General features: G+C 49.1%; 3 protein-coding genes across 5 annotated transcripts in view; 2 read left to right on the forward strand and 1 right to left on the reverse strand.

The window, feature by feature from the left end:
• Positions 1 to 4,558: 4,558 nt before the first annotated feature.
• Positions 4,559 to 6,979, forward strand: HSD17B10 (hydroxysteroid 17-beta dehydrogenase 10). Its single transcript, XM_010970709.3, has 6 exons — positions 4,559 to 4,671; positions 5,031 to 5,195; positions 5,836 to 6,000; positions 6,129 to 6,257; positions 6,336 to 6,444; positions 6,641 to 6,979. Exons 1-6 carry the CDS (start codon positions 4,645 to 4,647, stop codon positions 6,829 to 6,831), a joined length of 786 nt encoding a protein of 261 aa, XP_010969011.1. The 5' UTR covers positions 4,559 to 4,644; the 3' UTR covers positions 6,832 to 6,979.
• A 189-nt stretch (positions 6,980 to 7,168) lies between these two features.
• RIBC1 (RIB43A domain with coiled-coils 1) lies at positions 7,169 to 19,829 on the reverse strand. 2 transcript variants are annotated; one of them, XM_010970728.3, is made up of 8 exons: positions 19,671 to 19,829; positions 19,241 to 19,352; positions 14,447 to 14,563; positions 13,036 to 13,117; positions 12,488 to 12,832; positions 8,324 to 8,442; positions 7,488 to 7,882; positions 7,169 to 7,372 (listed from the first exon to the last, which is right to left on the reverse strand). In XM_010970728.3, the coding sequence occupies exons 3-8, from the start codon at positions 14,561 to 14,563 to the stop codon at positions 7,291 to 7,293; spliced, it is 1,140 nt and encodes a 379-aa protein (XP_010969030.1). In that variant the 5' UTR covers positions 19,241 to 19,352; positions 19,671 to 19,829; the 3' UTR covers positions 7,169 to 7,290. The 2 variants fall into 2 exon arrangements, with proteins under 2 accessions (XP_010969030.1, XP_010969023.2); XM_010970721.3 differs by lacking the exons at positions 19,241 to 19,352; positions 19,671 to 19,829 and adding an exon at positions 15,242 to 15,380.
• A 166-nt stretch (positions 19,830 to 19,995) lies between these two features.
• Positions 19,996 to 20,781, forward strand: part of SMC1A (structural maintenance of chromosomes 1A) — a 33,294-nt gene continuing 32,508 nt past the window's right edge. The window contains exon 1 of one of the 2 annotated variants that reach the window (XM_010970692.3): positions 19,996 to 20,210. In XM_010970692.3, coding sequence (XP_010968994.1) covers positions 20,102 to 20,210 — 109 coding nt within the window. In that variant the 5' untranslated portion in view covers positions 19,996 to 20,101. Of the gene's footprint in view, positions 20,211 to 20,557; positions 20,682 to 20,781 lie in introns of those variants that run through there. The other variant, XM_074359507.1, reaches the window with a different exon arrangement.

Here is a 20,781-nt window from a genome sequence, read left to right on the forward strand (position 1 = left end):
AAAAGAGGAACTGAGCAAGAAGACCAAGAAGAAACAGAGAAGTAGGAGGAACCAGGGAAGTGAGGTGACATGGAAGCCAGAAGTGGTTTCTAGGAGGACAAAGTGATCAACCATGTCAAATGCAGCCAGAAAGTTCTGACTGCACAAAGACTGAACATTGATTTGGGCAAAGGTAAAGTCATCATGACCTTAGGCTGGCATCACACAGGCTCATTTAGACATCAGTCCCATTTATTCAAATGATCAACACTTAGCTAACATGCGTCCCGAGCATGCTCTCAGATGCTCATCACAGTCATTCTCACATCCCACACACTCCTTCAGAATATAAACCATTCATTCGAATTGTGCCCCAACTCACTCAGAAATTACAGGCACACATTCAGATGCTCTCCATATTCATTAGTTGGGGTCCTTTATATTTGCCAATGTCATCTCAGAGCTGGAGCCAGTGCAGCTCTGCCTTTGCAGGGATGACTTCAGGCACCCACAAGGGTTAAATACGTTATCCTGTGGTTTTTCTCTCTCAGGAATGAAGACCACCTTTGTTTTTCTCTCACCTCCTGGTGGGCTAATAACCCCTTGGGACTGTGAGATAACGCTGGATGTTCCTGGTTCTGGTGTCCCTGACATGCCTCTTTGCTCACCTCTGGCCCTCGTGCACCCTAACTGATGAGTTGAACTTGCTCTGTTCCCTATTTTCTAATTATCTTGGAGATAGTTATGAACAATAAAGACAGGGGATGCCCAATGGCACAGATCCCCAAGGAAGTGAGAAGTTTTGGGCCCCAGAGCTCAGTGGAAAAGGCAAGCCCCAAACAGGACTTCTCTTCTCTGAAACCCAAGGAAACACCAGTGTTGAATAGAGACAATGTTAGAGGTGACAAGAGAGAAAGTTTTCACCTAATGGCCTCCACTTGCTTTATTTTTTTGTTTTTGTTTTTTTTGGGGGGAGTAATTAGGTTTTTATTTATTATTTTTGATGGAGGGACTGGAGATTGAACCCAGGGCCTTAAGCACATGCTCTACCACTCAGCTATACCTTCCCTCCTCCATTTGCTTTAAACATAGTAGTTTTTAACCCAGGGTCCACAGCCCCTTCAGAGTCTGTAGAGAGAATTCAAGGAACCCATGGACTTGGATGGGGTGGGGGGAAATTGCAACTTTATTTTCACTATCACTAACAGAAATATAGCATGTCCTTCTAGGGGATGTGGGTAACAAACTATAGTAGTATTAGCAGTGCCTGTGGCTTAAATCAGATTTTCAGAGTATATCATGGTTGTGGCCAATCCCCCAAAATAACATTACTCTTTTGAAATCATGGTAGTCACTAGACCTGACTTATATTACTGCATTATAGATGTGTTCCTTATTATTTTGGTAATTATATTTCTTTTGTAGTCCTTATTTATCTTATGCATGCATTATTCTGGGAAGGGTTTCCTTAGACTTCACCAGATTGCCAGAGGTGTCCACACCATAAAAAAGGCTGAGACACTGCTCCGAAGAGTAATTAGCTAATATTTACACAGCTCTTCCTAGAAGCCAGGTACTGTTCAAAGTACCTTTTTTTTTTCTTATGTAGTTGTTAACTAATTTATTCCTAACAACCCTACAACAGAGGTGCTTTGATTATACTCATTTTATGGAAGAAGATAATGAGGCACATCAGTCAAGTAGCCTGCCTAAGGTCATCCAGCTAGTAAATGATGCTGCTGAGACTCACACCCAGACTTCTGGCTTCAGAGTCTGTGCTGAAAAGTCAAGGAGTTGAGTTGATAGAATGCCCAGGGGCAAATGGTTGAGGGTATTGGTGAGAAATGGGTAAAGAGAGAGGAGGGATGAGAGAGGATCTTCACTGTCCAGAAGAAAAGTAGAAAGAGGCTGCTAGGCTGGAAGAAAATGACTAGGCTCACAGAACAACGGGGTTCAAGGAGATAAAAGAAGTGGTGGAAAGATATAGCTTAGTGGTAGAGTGCCTGCCTAGCACACCCAAGGTCCTGGGTTTAATCCCCAGTACCTCCATACAAATAAATAAATAAACAAACTTAATTACCCCCCAAAATAAGTTAATTACTTTTTAAAATAGTAGTGAAGAGAGGAGACCCTAGGTGACTGGGAGGAGATGGTCAGAGTGAGAGACAGTGGTGTGTAGATGCCAGGGAGGTTGGGGAAGTCATTTCAGAGCGTGGCAAGGTTAATAATGTGATCTAGATAGAGGTGGTTAAAGTAGGGAGGAGATGAAAATCCCTGGAGCTAAGAAGATGAAAGAACATGAAGCTGGACCTGCAAATTCTCCCAAGATTGATTGATGATGGATTAATATATTCTTTCATCCTTATTGAGTATTCTTGACATCGGGTAGCCAAGAGGTAAACCAGTAAGAGGAGACTCTGCTGCCATGGGGTTTACCTTGCAGTGTGAGGAGAATGACACAAACACACACACAAGGTCAGGTTAGACAAGGCTCAAAAGCCTTTAGGCACAATTCCATAACACCAAAGTTTCTGAAAAGTATAAGGTAGGTTTTTTTTTTTCATACTTTGGAGCCCAAACTCAGTAGGTGACAAAAACTGACCTGAAGTAGCATGAGGCTATTTGTAGTTTTGATTCACTCAGTGTGAATTCTCATACTTTCACTCTGGAAGTATTAATGTTGAATTCTAAGTGATGCTCCAGAACTTTCCCAGTAGTTACGTAATATAGAGTGTGTGCAGTGTACAGAGTTATGTAATGTAGGGTATCTGTCTTCTTGACTAAAATTGAAAAGATTCTGAATTCCAAAACATATCTGGCCCCAAAGTTGGAAAAAAGATTATAGACCTGTAAGTGCTATGCACAGAATTCAAACATGCAACATGCTGGTTCAAAAATGGGCCCCTGTACACAGAGGGCAAGGAGAGATGGAAAAAGAGGCAGGGCATTCCAGACTGGTGGGTGTCAGATTTAACGAGCAAGGGAACATACTTACAAGGTTTGTTTTGGGTGGCAGAAAGACGAGTAGATCTCTGCACCCACCTGCCAGAATCTTAAAAGTTTATGTAGAGGACTTAATGAGGTTTAGTCGTGTATTAAATCCAGATGGTCTCAACAACACCTTACTCTCCCAAGGCTGTGTCCTTGAAAAAGCTTTGGCTGTGGGAATGGTAGGTAGAAGGTACATTCTAAGGACAGGGGAGGAGGTGAGGATCCTCCCAATGACTGATCCAACTCTGGGGTCAACCAGAGGTCACATCCTCTTGATGACCTCCTCCAACACAGTGGACTTGGAACGAGGTGACTTGAGTGGTCAGGGAGGGGAGGTGACATTGCAACTTAGTTCTGAATGACCAAACAACAACAAATACAGTCCTGTAAAGATTGGGGGAGAGCATTCCAAGTAGAGGGAATAGCTAATTCAAAGATGAACATAAAGAGACTGTGGCTAGAGCATGTTGGGATCAGTGAAGAGTGCTTTAGACTGCTAGGGGAAACTCATGTCGTCAGAAAGTTTGTGAATCTGGTACTAAATCCTTTGATGAATATGGTGTAGTAACCAGGGGTGTAGTGGTTGTCAATAATTAGGAGGCCCAGAGGGAAGTCTTCCTGAGTGGGAAAGCATGTAGGGAGAACCTTCAGATAGAGGAAACAGACAGCTGAATGCGGCTGAAAATGTAGACTAAGGTTTATGGTCTGAAGACCTTGGTTTGGGGAAAAGTATAGAAAGAAGTCAGATTAGGCAGATTAGGTGGGCTCAAGACTCTAATTGAGATACTGGTTGAAAGATGTTCTAGGATGATCAAAGACCTGATAAGTATGACAGTCCCTGGTTCAGGTCCAATCTAAAATGCATGACCTGGGCTTTGAGGTTTAAAATAGGTTAGACACGGAAGACAGTGGCAAAGGCTGAACTGATGAAAGATGTTGTTTGCTTCTCTGTTTATGTCTCCTTGAGCTTGTACTTCTCAGCAGCTGTGTCTCATAATGTCTGTCTCCTAGCTTCCTGTCTCTTAATGGCTCGCCACATTCATATCTCTAGGATCCCGTCTGGCATCTCTGTTCCTCTCAATCTCTTCATCAACACGTGTTTCTCTACGTGGCTCTCAGAATCTCCGTCTTTGGATATCTATGTCTCGGTTCCAGAATCTGATTCTCTCTCCCTTCCTTTGTGTCTGTACTGTAATTATCTTTTTTTTTTTTTTTTTACTGTAATTATCTCTTTTTCCAAAGGAATCGTGTCCTCCTGGAAGGTATGAACCTTTTATTATTCCCCTGGGTATTCCCAGTGCCCCGCACAGAGCCTGGCAAATAGAAGTCTCTCAGATATGTTTATACTTGAATGGAGGCTTTTTCCGAGGAGTAAGGGACACACTCTCAGTCTTCTGTCCCCCTCCCCCAGCAGAGCTGACCTCCTTACCAAAGACCAACTAGAGAGTTGGACGGAGGGTGCGGCGGTTTTGCAAGGTTCTTTCCCCAGGTGAAATAACTCTCTAGGGGTGGACCCGGCCTTGGCCTCGCCCTCTCTGCAGACGACGTGAGTGGCTGACACGCGCCGGAAGTCCCGGGCCGAGGACCGCCCGCCTCGCCGGCCCCGCCCCGCGGCTCCGCCTCCGCCAATCAAAGAGCGCTCGACAGTCCTGCCTGAGGAGAGGTGAGCGCAAGATGGCTGCGGCGTGTCGGAGCGTGAAGGTAACCGGGTCTTCTCCCCTGCTGCTTACTCCGCTGAACCTCCCGGGACGGCGCGGCTGGAGAACTAGGGGGAAGAGCTCGGTGCTGGGAGAAAGGGTCACGCTTATCTCGGCCTGGTATTGCGGCGGTTGGGCTCGGGAGGTGAAGGTCAACTCTCCGAGGCACGTGTATGTGGGGCGACTAGATGAGCTGTTTAGGGGTGAGACACCTGGAGGTCCCATCAGTAAGGTGAGGCGGCATACCGCGGTCACTCCGCAGGGGTGACCAGGAGCCTCCCTCGAAGAAGCCTGGAGAATGGGCAGATGAAAGTGTGGCGGTGGTTTGCACAGTGTAACTATTAACAGTGCCCCTCTTCACAGGGTCTGGTCGCCCTAATAACCGGTGGAGCCTCGGGCCTAGGCCTGGCCACGGCAGAGCGACTGGTAGGGCAGGGGGCCACTGCCGTACTTCTGGACCTGCCCAACTCGGATGGGGAGGCCCAGGCCAAGAAGTTAGGGAAGAGCTGCGCCTTTGCCCCAGCGGACGTAAGTGGGATTACCCCGCCTTCTCCATGGGGTCCCTTTTCATAAGGGTGCTGTCTACGTGGGCAGTGGACCCGTCTCCTTTTCCATTTTGGCCTGAGCCATCCTCAAACACCTACGATAAGGAATTTCTAAAGCTGGGATTCACAACGTTGGGGTTGGGGATTGGACATGTCAGAATCTCTTCCAGGAGGTATGTATAGTCTGGAAATGCATATCATGCCCTGTAATTTTATATTTACGAAGTCGAAAAACTTTTCATGAAACAAACGACAGAAAGTAAAGCTTGAGGAAATCATCTTAGCAGGTAGAGGTATAAAAAATCTAGTTTATCTTCATATCAATAATTCTCAAAACTACTCTGATCCACAGCAGTTAATAATCTCCAGGGGTGTGTGAATTTATCAAAAGAGGGTCTAGATTTGAAAAATATTTCACAACACTGCTCAATAGTCTGTAACATTTTCAACTTTGTCACATTCTTTTCTCTTTGCCTCTCCTTACACAATTCAGTTGTCACTCAAAGACTGGACTTGCCCTCCCCTCCCCCAGGTTCAGTTGTGTGTGTATGTGAGAGAGAGCGCGCAAAAGAGAGAGAGAGAGAGATGGGGGATGAATACCTTCTCCACTTCTCCCTTTGAAGGTGACCTCAGAGAAGGACGTACAAGCAGCCCTGACTCTAGCAAAAGAAAAGTTTGGCCGTGTGGATGTGGCAGTCAACTGTGCAGGCATTGCAGTGGCCAGCAAGACATACAACTTAAAGAAGAGCCAGGCCCATACCTTGGAGGACTTCCAACGAGTTCTCAATGTAAGGCCTTAGAGGTTCTCCAGGGGTAGTAATGAGAGGTATCTGGCTGTGGGTGGCCCCAAAGCTTTTAGGGGACAAGAGACTGCCTCTGCCTCAGGTCCTACACCATGTCTCTACTGGTCCTCCAGGTGAATCTCGTAGGCACCTTCAACGTGATCCGCCTGGTGGCTGGTGAGATGGGCCAGAATGAACCAGACCAGGGAGGCCAACGTGGGGTCATCATCAACACTGCCAGCGTGGCTGCCTTTGAGGGCCAGGTGTGTGGGCAAGGGCAAGGCTTGTGCCTCGGTGACTTGTTGGGGTCCTGCCCCCTATGACCTGCCCTCCTTCTTCAGGTTGGACAAGCTGCGTACTCTGCTTCCAAGGGGGGCATAGTGGGCATGACACTGCCCATTGCTCGTGATCTGGCTCCCATGGGCATCCGAGTGATGACCATTGCTCCAGGTAGACATATCCCCTCCCTGCCACACCTGGGATTGGGTGGGATCCGTGGGCAGTTAGTTGAGAGGGGAAAGTAGTTACCACCTAAATAGCAGCGGCCTTCCATTTCTGGGCACAGGAGGCACCCCAAGTAGGGAGTTGAGAGACTGGGTAAATACGAAAGCAGGGGTGGGTCTCTGACTCTGGCTGTCTTGTCTAGGCCTATTTGGCACCCAGCTGTTGACCACCCTCCCAGATAAAGTGCGCAACTTCCTGGCCAGCCAGGTGCCCTTCCCCAGACGACTGGGCGATCCTGCTGAGTATGCTCATCTGGTACAGGCCATCATCGAGAACCCATTCATCAATGGAGAGGTCATCCGGCTGGATGGGGCCATCCGCATGCAGCCTTGAAGGGGGAGGGCAGAGAAAACATGTACCATGCCCCTTTGCCCCTCTTTCTGGAGTTCTCTACTCCAGCTTAGGAGGAAGTCCAGTAGCCATTTTGTAACCTCTGCCCACCAGTCACCCTTTGTGCCTAATAAAACCTCTGTTTCTCACAGGGAAGTGGGCAGCACTGTGTGCTGGGGGAGCTGGCATGGGGAAGAAAGGTGAATGGGAGAAGACTGACAGGGTTGGATGCTCAGAGCCCAGGGGTGGGGCGGGAGAGGCAGTACCTCACACCTCTTGTGTCCTGTGACAATACGTGGCCTTGATTTTGGTGAATAACTTTATTACCTAGGGTCAAAGGTGGGGGTAGTGGCTCAGCTCTCTCCCACTGGGGAAGGATTGGTGGAGGGGGTCTGCAGCATTTTCCTCTGACTCAGCCTCTGTGGGCTTGATGGGGGAGGAGGGAGAGATGACCATCCTGAGTCAGCGGCTGCTGGTGTTGTATTGCAGGTAATACTGGGCTGTAGGCTTATTGATGTAGATGATTGCATTCAGATAATTTTGCCTGTGAAAGAAACCCAGAGGGCTCAGCTGACGGGCTCTGCCTCACTCCATGGCCCTTGCCATCCCTCCTCACCCTCCCTGGGCATTCACCCCTGCTGCCACCCCAGAGAACTCACTGAGCCTTTTGCTCCTCAGCCAGCTGCTGGTTGAAGGAGCCTAGCCCCCTCCGAAATTCAGCACAAAGCTCCTTCTCCTGCTCTTCTAATTCCATGGCCGCCTGGGCTAAGTTCACAGCCTGGCTCTCCCATTCGCTATCCAGTGCTTGTTCGGCCTGGCGCTGTGCCTCCTTTTCACGGCGTTGTGCCTCCTGGACTCTTCTGATGGCAGCTCGCTGCTCTGGAGTCATGCCCGTCCAGTAGTAGGGCAGGACCCTGTGTGGAGCCACAGGGTTTTGGGCGACCTGGGGGTTCTCCGACAGTAGGTTGCTCGAGACCAGGCTCTGGATCTCCATGAGGTTGGCCTCCTGTTGGCGCTGACGTTCACGGCGCTGCTGCTCAGCCATCTCGGCTGCCTGGTGGGGCCCTCAAATGTGAGTGTGTGGATGCCCAACCTCAGGGGACTCTCAGCCACAGGGAAGGAGGGGACATGGCCCTACTTCCCTCCATTCCCAGGGAGAGAAGGACCAGATACTTCATGGTCTTTTGAGTGACTTAAGGTAGGGGGAGGGCTGGCATGGGCAGGGAATTTCTCTGCCCTCTGGAAGCCCTGAGACTGAGAGGCTGGGGGAAGGGAGGGCAGTGTTCTGTTCTCAGATCATCCTGAGTCTAGAGGTGGGGAAGAGTACCTTCCACCCTAAAAGGGCCCTTAGGTGAAGGGGGAAGTCCTCAGGCAGATGAGGGGGCTGGTGTTGATTTGAGACAGTGTGTGAGGGGGAAAGATGTGGCTCAGGTTCCCCAGGACTTTGTTCAAGGGACTGGGGAGAGCCCAGTGCCCTGGATGGCTCCTGCCGTACCTGGGCTTTGTTGGCATTAGCCGTGGCAGACATCATGGCCATGCGACAGGACTCCTCCAGCTTGACCATCTGGGTGGCCCGTATGTCCATGGCTAGGCGCAGCTGGTCACTGAGCATATCTGCACAGAGAAAGATGGCCAGAGCTGTACTGTACTAGCTTGCTCCCTTCCCGCTTCACTCATTCAGCCATTTGTTCAGCAAGCTTTGTGGATGTCTATGTATGTGTGTTTGGGAGGCAGGTAATGTCCTAACTGCAGGAATGTGGAAGGAGCTACTCTTTAGGGCGATGGATAACCAAAGTGACAGCTACAAGGATTTCTCAGGTGCCTAACTGAAAGATTCCTCCAATGGACTTGGGTCTCAGTGCCAGCTCTATTGGATCTGAGCTTTGTGACCTTGGGGAAATCATTTTCATCTCTGAGCCTCAGTCTAAGGGCCATGTGTTAGGTTTGGAGGACATCAATGAATTCAATCCTGTTCTCAGAGAATTCCCTGTCCAGTAGAGGAGAGGGATCAAACATAAATCAGCATACCACAAGGTGGTAAGAGCAATGACAGATGTGTACAGGGCATTAAGAGAGGTTTGGGTGAAAGGAAGGCTTCCAGGAGGAGGTGATCCTTGAAACATGTGTTGCATATAGCTAAAAAGAGCAAAGTGCATTCCAGGCTGCAGGTGCAGCACGAGTAAAGGTATTGACACTTTACTTCAGTCTAGCCACACTGGTCTCCTTGCTGTTTCCAGGACATGCCAGACACTCTTGCCTTAGGGATCTGCAATAAATGTTACCCTTATCTCATGCTCTCTTGCTTCCCGCTTCCCTCAGGTCTTTGCTCAAATGTTACCGCCTCAGTGAGGCCTGCCCTGTCTCTCCTACCTAAAATTGCAGCCTGCCTGCCCCCAACATTTATCCTCTCCCTGGTTTATTTTTCTCCCTAGCATTTGTCACCACCCAATATACCCCACATTTTACTTGATTATTTTATCTATTGCCTGTCTCTCTCACTAAAGGTAAACCTTCGTGAAGGCAGGGAATTTTGTCTGTTTTATCTGCCACCACACCCCAGCACCTTCATCAGAGCTTGACACATAGTGGGTGCTCATTAAATATCAAATGAATAAGTCAAGAAACAGCATGGTCTGTATCTCCAATTATAAATAGTCTGCTCTTGCTGGAGCATCAAATGCAAGTAACCAGGAAGCTGTAGAGGGACCAGACTGAGGGCCAGAACCTTGACCCTGAGGGTGGTAGGGAACATGGAAGGATTTTAAGCAAGGAGGGGAGCACAGTTAGATTTGCATTTTAGAAAGCTCCTTCTGGTAGCCAGTATAGAGGACAGTCAGGCTGGTGGGAGACAGTGGAGGAAGGGAAGCCATCTCGGAGGCTTTCACAGTAGGCCCATCGGGAGGGCTCAAACCAGGCCAGTGATGGAAAGGATGGAGGGGAAATAGATGGAGGTTACATCAGCAGTACTTGATGGACTGGATGAGGGAGTAGGGGAGAAGAAAGACTCAGGGATGCTTCCTAAGGTCCTGGCTCGGAGGACTGCAAGCATGGTGTGGCCAGCAATGGAAAGAAGATAGAGAATGCAGAGCAGGTTAGGCACCACTGATTAGTTCTGTTTAGGAAGCTGGGTTGGAGGTGGTCAGCATGCATCTGGCTAGCTGATTCTGCAGCACAGAGGTGGCAACATGTTCACTGAAACTGGAATGAGGGCCTGGGGCACCTGAGGTAAGCATGCAGGTTAGGGAGAGCAGTGGACCAGGGACAGAGTCTCAAGAAGGAAGGAGTAGAAGGAAAAGGAGCCCAAAAAGGGCAGACAGGAGGAATGGTCAGAGAGCTATGAGCAGAACATGCTGTCACCGAAGCCAAGGAAGAGACATTTAAGAAGGAAGATGTGGTCAGAGGCAAGTGTAGCAAGAAAGGTCCGATCAAGGAGAAGATACTAAACAGCCTCTCGTACCTCATAACACAAGGGCATGGATGATTTTAGTACTAGTAGTGTCAGTGAAGTTGTGTGGGGGGAAATGAGATCTCCGGGGTTGAGGTGTGGCTGGAAAGTTAGGAGGTAAGACAGCAAGTGGAAGCAGGTGTTTTCAAAAGTCTGGCCATAGAGGAAAACAGCTGGCTCACAGCATCTAGAGGAATCACAGGGTAGGGGGAGGCATTTGAGTTTTGAAGATGAGTTAGACAGAAGGAAGCGTGTTTACAGCCTGCACGGAAGGGGCCAGTTGAGAAGGCTGGGGAGGGGATACCTGACGGAGCATAGCGTGGGTGGCAGGCAGGGAAAATGGAGTCCAAAGCATAGGCTTGGCTCTGAAGAGGCACAGGGACATAGACTTCAGAGACTGGAGGGTGGGGGGAAGGAGAGGAGAGGGGTGCATTGTTTCATTTCACTCCTCACAGCAACCAAGAGAAGACAGATCAGCCCCATTTTTCAGAAGGGGACACTGAGGTCCAGAGGTGAGATCAAATGCCCAAGTTTACACAGGCAGTGAGCGGGAGGCTGGGGCTGGAATCCAGGTCTCTTGAGGAATCAGCCCATGCTCCTTCCATCATACTGCACAGACTCCCCCCTCAGCATCCTGCTGGCCCCTGCTGCCTTGCCCTCCCTTCTTGTATACCTGCCTGCTGCCATTGGGCAGCTGGGCCCCCAGTGCCGTGGTAACTGTTCTGTCCCAAATCACCCAATACTCCGAATTTCTGAATCCAATAGACAGGTTTCCGTTCCCACCTGAACTCCTCCAGGACATGGGCCGACTCCCTCGGCCTCTCAGTCCCCACTTTCTCATGGTGACAGAGAGAGGGCCAGGATGGTGTCGCGGTCAAGGGTATGGGCTCTGGAGGCAGCCTGCCTGAGTTCACCTCCCACCTCCATCACCGACTAATGGTACGACTTTGGGCAAGTTATTTAACATCTCTGTCCTTCCGTTTCCTCCACTGACAATGGGGATACTACTGGTACTTACCTCACAGGGTTGTTGTGAGGATGAAGTGAGTTAATACATACTAGAAAGCTTAGTGCAGTGTCTGGGATGCAGTGAGTGCACAATGAAGGTTAGCTCTTCCTCTTGCTTCCCCACTTCCTCACCCCTCCTCTAGGTGGAGGGGGGGGCCACCTAGAATGACCTCTTCCTGTTCCCGCTCTCCATCTCGCAAAAAAGTGTACCCGACTTTTCAAAAATGGTTCCTGACAGCTGACCTTTGCCAACCCCCTACGCTGCCTCCCTTCCTTTGTGAGAATTGACCACCCCCATATTGACTGATGGTCGCTCCTTGTCCCGTATATATTTCTATTACAGTATCTATCATAGGACCTAACACAGTGTTAAAGCATAGATATTTACTGATAAATGACTTATGCATGTGTCTTTTTCTCTTACACTAAACTGATTTTTCTGGAAGGCATGGTTCTGTGGGTTCCTAGGCCTGCCTTGTTCACTTGGGTCTCCAGTTGTTCATTCAACAATGATTTATTGAGCCCCTGACACTGTGGCAGACTGTTACTAGGCAACTGGGATACAAGGGGTGGAAAAGAGAGATGTGGTTCATCTGCAGTGAGCTGACAGCTTGGGAAGAAGACAGACATTCCACAAATACTTTGAGAATTAGTTACCTCTATAAGTGGTAGACGGAACAGGATGCTGTTAACAGGGCCAATTTTAAAGGTGAGCAATGTGGGTAGCTAAGAGATGGTCCTTGCCCTTGAAGGGCTTACTCTAATGGAAGAGGACGTGGCCACAAATGTCATAGTAATAGGAACTCCTGGTTATTGAGCACTGACGCTTGTGCCTTTACATACAGTATCTTATTTCATTCTCCTACGAGCTCTTTGTGGTATGGATTATTATCCTCATTTTAAAGATGAGGAAACCGAAGCACAGAGAGGAAAATTCATTTGCTCAGACCAGCTATTCAGCAGCAAAGCCCTTAGTCTTCACTCTGCCACCTCCAGGTAATGGAGTGCCAAGGCTGATGGGGGAATCAATGGCAACACTGTCCGTTACTGAAGGAAGTCAGGGAGGTTGGGGCCTGCTCAGTCTAACCTTTCAGCATTAGCCCTGTGGACCTCCCCACACAATTCTGGGCTTCCGGGTGCTGAACCCAGTTCAGGACGACTCCCTGCTAGGCCTCAGGTTGCAGCCTGGAGGGCCCCACTGCTTACCTATACAAGTCTCATTAGCTCTGGCTTGCTGTTGCTCTTGTAGCTGCCTCTCCAGGTTGTACCTGAACTGCTCCTGCTGCATTCTCGGGCATCTGGCCCTGTCCAGGTTCTCCCCTGGGAAGTACTGCAGGCTGGCTGCACCACAGTAGGGATCATTGTCACGGAGAGGAGCTGGATACTTCATCCAGAGTCGGAATGGATCCCAGGGGTCAAATTCACACTTTTTCTTGAGCTGCTGCTTCTGCTCTCGAAACTCCTGGATTTTCTTGGACAGCCGACGGTTCCGTTCTGCTTCTTCTTTCTCTAGCATCTGAGCTACTACATCATACTGCACCTGGGTGGTACCTGGGGGTGGTAGTCACGGACGTTGGAGAAGGCCCCTCAGGAGGGACAGAGCCCATTCAGCACAGCCACTGTTCCCAAAGGCCCATCTGGTTTGTCCCACCACACGCCAGGCCCCAGGCCCCACTCCGAGGCAGAACTGCCTGACCTGCCCACTCAGGCCCTTGCTTTTCCCGTTTGGCTGGCCCCTGGCCTTGGGCTTTTACCATAAGCTGCCTCCTTGCTCCGTTCTGTTGTCTCCCGAAGCTTTTGTTCTTCCACCTGGCTGTTCAGGGCTTCTACATCCACCTGATCCCAAAGAAATGAGTGGAATCAGCAGAGAGGCCCAGCAGCGGGCCTTGAATGCTCTAACACAAACTGCTAAGAATTTACCTGCTCAGAATCCCCCTATGGGATCCCCAGTACCTACTGAATAATGTGTCACCATCTCACTCTGGTTTGTAAGCCCCTCAGTGGTCTAGCCTCTGCCTCTGTCTCCAGCCTCATCTCAGTACCCTCTTGCCTTCTCCCACCCTCGGGAGCTTTGCTTACAGTTCCCTATACCTCTTAGACTATTTTGAACTGACAGCCTTTGCTCCAGCTGCTCCCTCTGCTTGGAGCCCTACTTCCTCTCCTCTTTACCCAAACTCCTATTCATCCCTCAAGACCAGCTCAGGCTTGACTTACCTGACCCCTCCAGCAGGTGCTACTCCCATAGAGTCCAGGACTCACTGTACACCTTATATTGAAGTTTGCCTCTTTATCTCCTACACCAGACTGTGAACCCACTAAGGGCAGAGACTGGGCCTTCGTCAGCTTTGTATCCCTACCGCCCAATCCAGGGCTTGCTCGGCACAGAGCAGGCCCCGAGGAAACGCTTGCCAACTTGATCTCAGTCACACCACTCACCCCTCAGCCAACTACTTACTTGTGTCAGGCACCCCACTCTGTTTTTCAGAGCCATCACCATTTGTTAATACTCACCCCAACACTTCCTTTATTTAGCCTCATCTTACAGAGGAGGAGGTGGGAGCTCAGAGAAGAGCTTATCCAAAGCCACACCTCTAGTAAACTGCAGACCTGGCCCTTGAGCATAGGTATGGGGTCTTTTCCAGAACACCATGCTGCATCCCTCCTCTGTACACCCACCCAGCAATCTATTTTTCTTAAGCTATCAATATTTTCTTTTTCTTTTGGTTATAATTCATTTAAAACATTTCACAATAGTGCAAAAGGGACTACAGTTTAGTGAAGAGTAAGTGTCCCTCCCATCTCTGTCCCTCAGCCCGGTTAACAGTTTCTTATGTAGCCTTCCAGAGAGTTCAGGCACATACACTACCAAATATTCTTTAGACTTCTTTTGGCTCCATGTGCCTGTCTCTCGAGAACCCGGCCACTTGGCCCAGAGCTGACTGGAGAAGAGTCAGCTGTCACTGGCTCCTCTTCCCCTGCACCCTCCACCCCCTTTCCCAGGCCCTTCCTGCACCTATAGGAGTTGGTGCCTTTTCCCCCTCCTCCCTCCTCTTCAGCTCTCAGGTCTGCTCGAGTCAGGGAGGGGCTGTGATGGGCCCTGCTATGCTCCTCTCCAGGGACATGAGTGAGGCGGCCCCTGGTCCAGAGAAGGTGCTGCCCACTCACCCCCATGACTCTGGTCCGCACATTGAAGACTCGGCTTTGTCGTTCTTTTTCTCGATTTCTTCTAGCCTCAATGGCTGCCACCTCCTTGGGATCTGGTGGCACGTTTGTCTTAAACATCTGGAGCGAGGGGGAGGCAAATGGCCAATCAGTACTGACCACCATCCTTGACTCCACCTCCACCCCCACTCCTCCCCACAGTATCTCACCGGTTATTGATTCCTACTGATTTTCCTTCCTGATATATTTCATATCTGTGTCCTCCATCTCTGCTGTCATCACCCTAATTCAGGCCTCACAATCTGGTGCCAGACAGTATTCCCAGGAGCCTCACTGGCCTCCCTTTCTCTAGTGTTACGCTCTCTACTTCATTTTCTGCCCTGGCTACCAAAGTGATCTTTCTGAAAAGCAAATCTGACCATGGAACGCCTTAGCTTAAAACCTTTAAAAGCAGCTGTAGAGCACATGGTTCCCCAGTGTTTACAAGATCAAGTTCAACCCCCTTTGTTAGATTTATAAGGGTCTTCAGGATCTGACCCCTGCTCACCTTTCCAAGTCTCAGACTCACTTACAACACCCCCATTTGCATTATGTTCTGTTCAGTGTTCCCCATTTCAGTAAATGCCACTGTCATTCCCCCTTTATTCTTATTACTCATTCTCTAGTCAGATGAAAGGCTAGAGGGCTTAAATTTGCCTATGTTCCTTCATATCTGGGGAAGCCCACTTTTGGCTCGAGAACCAGCCAAAGCCCCAGCCAAAATCACTTTTGCAAACGTAAATCTGATATGTCTCTCACCTGCTTAAAATCCTCCCCTGGCTTCCCACTGCACTTAGAATCAGATCCAAACTCTTTACTGTGAGCTTTCGAGATCCAGTTCCTCCACACGATCCGGTTCCTGCATACGTCTCCACTTCATCTCATGCCACCCTCTCCCTTGCTTACAGTGCTCCAGGCACCCTGGCTTTCTATCAAGTCCTCCAACAGTACACCTTTCCCACCTCAGGCCTTTGTACCCTTTGTTCCTTTGTTTAGTACACCATTGCTCAACTCCTAGAGCTGGCTCCCGTCCTTTTTTTTAAAAAACATTTTGTAACTAAATATTTGACACATACAGGAGAATACATATAAGCCATATGAAAGTTTGGAAGCATGATAAAAGAGACCTATGAACCACCTCCCCAACTTAAGAAATAGAACCTGATCAATACTATTGAAGTAGGTCTTATGTCTCTTCTCATCCTTATCCTAAGAGATAACCACTATCCCAAATGTTACCATTCCTTTACTAATATCATGCATTCATAGACTCTCTGTGTATTATTCCCTGAACAATATTTTAAAACATTTTCCTGTTTTGGAACTTTATGAAGTATCATGCAGTGTACATTCTTTTACATCTTGCTCTTTTCTTTCACCCATGTTCATTCTATCATTTAATGAATATTTGTGGAGTGCCTACTGTCAGACGATCCTTTAAGCATTTGGGAGACATCAAGTGACAGAAATCTGAGTCCTTGTGGAAGTTACTTTCTAGTGGGGACAGACAGACTATAGAGAGTACATTAAGTAGTTTGTAAGAAGATGATGATAAGTGCTTTGGGGAAAAATATAAAGCAGGATAAGGAGGACTGGAAGTGCCAAGGAAATGGCGGGGGGGTGGAATGTTGCAGTTTTAAATATGGAAGTCAGGGGAGGCATAACTGAGAAGGTAATATTTGAGCAAATACTTGAAGAAGGTGAGGGAGTCTCCTATTCTGTTATCTAGGAAGAGAGCACTCCAGGCAGAGGGAACAAGTGCAGAGGCCTTAAGGTGGACACGAGAGGCACACACTCAAGGGGACAGCAGGAAGGCACGTGTGGAAGTGAAGAAGTGGGCTGGAAATGACATTAGAGAGATTAGGGGAGGTGGGGGGCACAGAGGATGTAGGACTTGGCAGACCATTGTAAAGGCTGCAGCTTTTACTCTGAGAGAAATGAGCAGCCATTGGAGGATTTTGAGCAGTGGGAACGATGTGTTCTGTCTTTGACTTTTAAAGGATCACTCTTGCTGCTATGTTAAGAATAGACTGCGGAGGGCGGGGGAGGCAAGGCTAGAGGCAGGGAGACCAGACAGGAGGCTATTGCAGTCGTCCAGGCAAGAGATGAGGGTGACTCTCACCAGGTTAGCAGTAGCAGAGGTAGCGAGAAGTGGTCAGATTTCTGGATATATTTTGAAGGCAGAGCCAACAGGAATTCCTGATGGATTGGATGTGCGGTGTGAGAGCAGCCTTAAGAATTACTTCAAGGATTGGGGCTGGGGTGATCAGAGGAGTTGCTGTCAACTGAATAGTCTGTGTGGGGAGAACAGTATAGGATGGGGGGAGGATCCAGAGATGAGTTTTGGAAGTTTAGAGTTTGAGGGGGCCTAGTAGATATCCACTGATAGCACACGGATGGTATGGTAAGTGTTGTTATTGTTCAAAAAGATCTGCTGTTCCTCCTTACAGAAGGATTAGATATCCTTATCTCACTGCCCTCAGGGTTATCCTTATGATCTGCTTTGCTGTCTGCAATGTGAGAATTGACCTGTGCTATTCCCAAGTAGAACTGAGAGCCATGACGTGACAGCCACTTTCTCTGTTCACTCTCTGCTGTGAGACTGGCAATGTCTGAGGTAAGGGCTGCTCCTTCAGCCTCGGTCCTGGAATGACAGCACAGAGATGTAGCCAACCCACAATGGACAAGAAGCGGGAGTGAGGAATCTTTGTTTTTATGAGCTGCGGAGATTTTGAGGTTGTTGGTAACCTCAGCATAACAGCCCATCCTGTCGGATGTAAGGACTTTAAAGCTAGGAGGCTGTAAGAGATCTCCCAGGGAGTGAGTGTAGATGGAGAAGAATGCCTCAGGAGAGATGGGGAGAGGCGGAGCCAGCACTGGAGGCTTAGTGGCCAGTGAGGTGGGAGGAAAAACTGGAGTGGGTGGTGTTTGAGAGGCCAAGTGAAGAAAGTGCTTTTGGGCGGAGAGGGTGAGCAACTGATGATGGGTAACTAAGATAAGGACTGAGGACTGACTGATTTGCAGGGAAGGGTTGCTGATGCCCTTAACAAGAACATTTTGGGTGGAGCCTGACTGAAGTGGGTTCAAGAGAGACTAGGACTCAGCAGCACAAACAACCAAGTTTATTTTATTTTTTCAAATTGCAATCTCTTGCAATAAGAGGAGGAACTTGCAGATTAGAAGAGACTGATACATACAGGTGGAAAAGTTTCTCTAGCATATACCTAGGAGTGGAATTGCTGATTCATAGGGCATAAGCCTATTTAAACTTTACAAGATAATGTTAAGTTGTTTTCCAAGGAGATTGTACCAATTTATACTTTCACCATAGTGTATAAAACTCTAGCCACTCCACATCCTCACCAACAGTTGATATAGACTTTTTAATTTTTGCCAATTTGTGGGTATAATATAATGATCAATTTTAATTGGAATTTTCCTTACTGCTAATGAGGTTGCAACATCTTTTCATGTGCGTTTTGCCCGTTTTTGTTTCTCTTCTGTGAAGTGCCCACTCATATCTTTTGTTCATTAAAAAAATCATTTGTCCTTTTCATATTAATTTTAGGAGTTCCTTATGTATTCTACACACTAATCATTTCTTAGTTTAAATGTGGCAAACATCTCCAGTTTGTGGCTTGTCTTTTCACTTTATTATTATTATAGAATAATTTTATGGTAACAGTTGATACATACAAAAGAATATGGTTAACACACATGTAAGTTATGAAGTACAACAAAATGAACACCCGTGAACCCTCTACAGAACACAGAGGAGAAAACATTATCAATGTACTTTAGACGCTTTCTGTGTGCACTTACCATCTTTTCACTTTATGTTGTAATTTGGAGGTATTTGAATGTAGTCAAATTGACCAATCTTTTCCTTTAAGCTTAGAAGTTTTTATTATTTAAGAAATCCCCTGAGGTCATAAAGATATTCTCCCATATATTCTTCTAAAATTTCTAAAGTTTTGCTTTTCTCATTTAAGTTTTTAATCTATCTGGAATTGCATTTTGTATATGGTGTGAGAGATAGGGATTAAATTTGAGTTCTTCCCTGAAGCTCCATTTCATATTCTTAAATGGAGCAATAGTTCCTGTCAATTATATGAGATTGCTGTCCTTTGGTCATTTTACCCGTCAGCCTGATCATGACTGTTTCTCCCAAATGAACTTCATTTATGGCTCCAAGCTTTCTTACTTTCCTGGACTTATTCTTAGACTCTACGACTCTTCCCAGCCCTTAGACATCATTTTAAAGATAGTTACAGGAATGGCTATGGCAGCCACCAGACCCTTTCCATGTCTAAGCACCAACCCCAGCCTACCCATTCCATCTATCACCACATTATAAGGTCACACTAAAGGGGAGGATTCCACAGACAGCTTCTTGGACTGCTAAAACCATGGCTTAGTAATGAACAGGTATAAGGAGAGGGGGGATGAGGGGATGGAGGAGAGGGATAGAAAAGTTGGGAAACAGGAGAAGGGGACAGAAAGGGCAGACTCAGGGGGCAGAGGGGGAAAGAGGAAGGAGGGCAACAGAGCAGTTGATGGAGGAGGGGGACAGAGAGCAGAGAGAGAAGAGGAAGGGAGGAAGCAAGGGAAGGGGCAGAGGGGGATGGAGAGGAGGGAATGGGGTGGGGGTGAGGCATGAAGAGTGGGAGAGAGATGAAGGAGGAGAAGCAAAGAAGTATACAGGTGGAAAGCACTGGCTTAGGGACACTGACTTCCGGGGGAGGTCACACAAAATACCTTGCTCAGCAAGAAGTCCCAATTTTGAAGCTCCCAGGTGGGGTCTAGGTTCAAGCAGCCAAGTGGCTCAGGTACAAGACTATTCTTGGGCTACAGCGGTAGCCTCTGAACTCTGGAGAAACAAGAGAGAGGCAGCGGACAGGGGTAGTACCTCTGGCCATAGTTTTCCCCAGCCCCGTATCCCAGTCGCTCCAGAGTCGCTTCATCTCCATTCACACCCCATCCCCCTTCACACCCTATCCCACTTCTAACCCCAGCCCACTCCCAACCCTACTCCACCGTCAGCAATCTGAGCTCCTATAACACGGAATCCTCTCGCTGGCCCCTCCTTCCTGTACAGCCTTCCGCTCCCTGGGGTCCTTCCAATTTCCGACCCCGTTCCCATTTGAGCTTCCCGCCGGCGAGGCAAAAGCCACAGCCGAGCTCCTACCTTCTTGCCCTGAGGGCATAGCCCTGCTGGGACTTCTAACTTGTCTCAGCAGGCGTCGGCTCGGTCAGCCAGCTTCCCCGCCTCCCAAAAGCTGCAGACTCCTCCCGGCACCGCCTCCTCCACGACTAGGTAGCCGCGGTTTGCGTTGCCATGCAACAAGAAGAGAGGGCGGGGCCTAAACGTCTGTCGTAATCTCGCGCCCTGGCAACGGATCAACCAAACCTCTACGTCACTCGAAGGCCCCGCCCCTGGTTCCCGGCCCCGCCCCTGGTTCCCGGCCGCGCCGGAAGCCGAAAATCCCGCTAGGCCTGGACAATTCTCGCGAGGGTTGCCGTCCGCCCGGCCTGCACTGCGGTGTTTCCCGCGCGGGCTACCCCAGTTCGCAGGCGTACGGCGGGGCCTTTGGTACAGCCGCCGGCGCCGCCACGGTCATGGGTTTCCTGAAGCTGATTGAGATCGAGAACTTTAAGTCGTACAAGGGTCGACAGATTATCGGACCATTTCAGAGGTTCACCGCCATCATTGGACCCAATGGCTCTGGTGAGATAAGCCCGGCTGCGGCCCTGCGCACGTCCCAGCCTGGACCCCCTATCCGGCAGCAAATTAGTACAACCCAGCCTGTGCAGCCTGAAATGTCGCGAACCCTAACAGGTTCTTTGCCCTCCTGAGGGGGTTCGGCCCGGACCCGCTTTCCCCGCTCGGGTGCTCTGACTCCAGCCTCTTCCCCAGGTGTCAGTTGCCTGCTCTTTGCGCGGCCCCCGCCTCGGCCCGAATGGTACGGGCCGAATTGTACGTTACCCCGCCCACTGCCCCCTCCCGCCAAAAGTGGCGCGTCCCGAGCCGGCTGCCAGTCTCTGGCTTCGCAGTTCCTCGCCGGACCAGCTGCATCCGGCCTCCACGCATTGTTTGAACCCTCCGGAAGATGTGGGACCGCTGGTAGCCCTCCGGTGGTCTCCGGTCCCAAACGGTGTACTTCTGCTTCAGCTCAGCGCCCCCTCCCGCCTCGCATTGGTACACTCCAGTTCCTTTTTTTTTTTTTTTTTTTTTAACACTCCTCCGGAGGCGGCACTTTTGAATTTCGGACTCAGCGCTAATGTCTCTGGAGTGCTTG

This window comes from Camelus bactrianus, chromosome X, assembly GCF_048773025.1.
Source record: "Camelus bactrianus isolate YW-2024 breed Bactrian camel chromosome X, ASM4877302v1, whole genome shotgun sequence".
NCBI classification, from domain to species: domain Eukaryota; kingdom Metazoa; phylum Chordata; class Mammalia; order Artiodactyla; family Camelidae; genus Camelus; species Camelus bactrianus.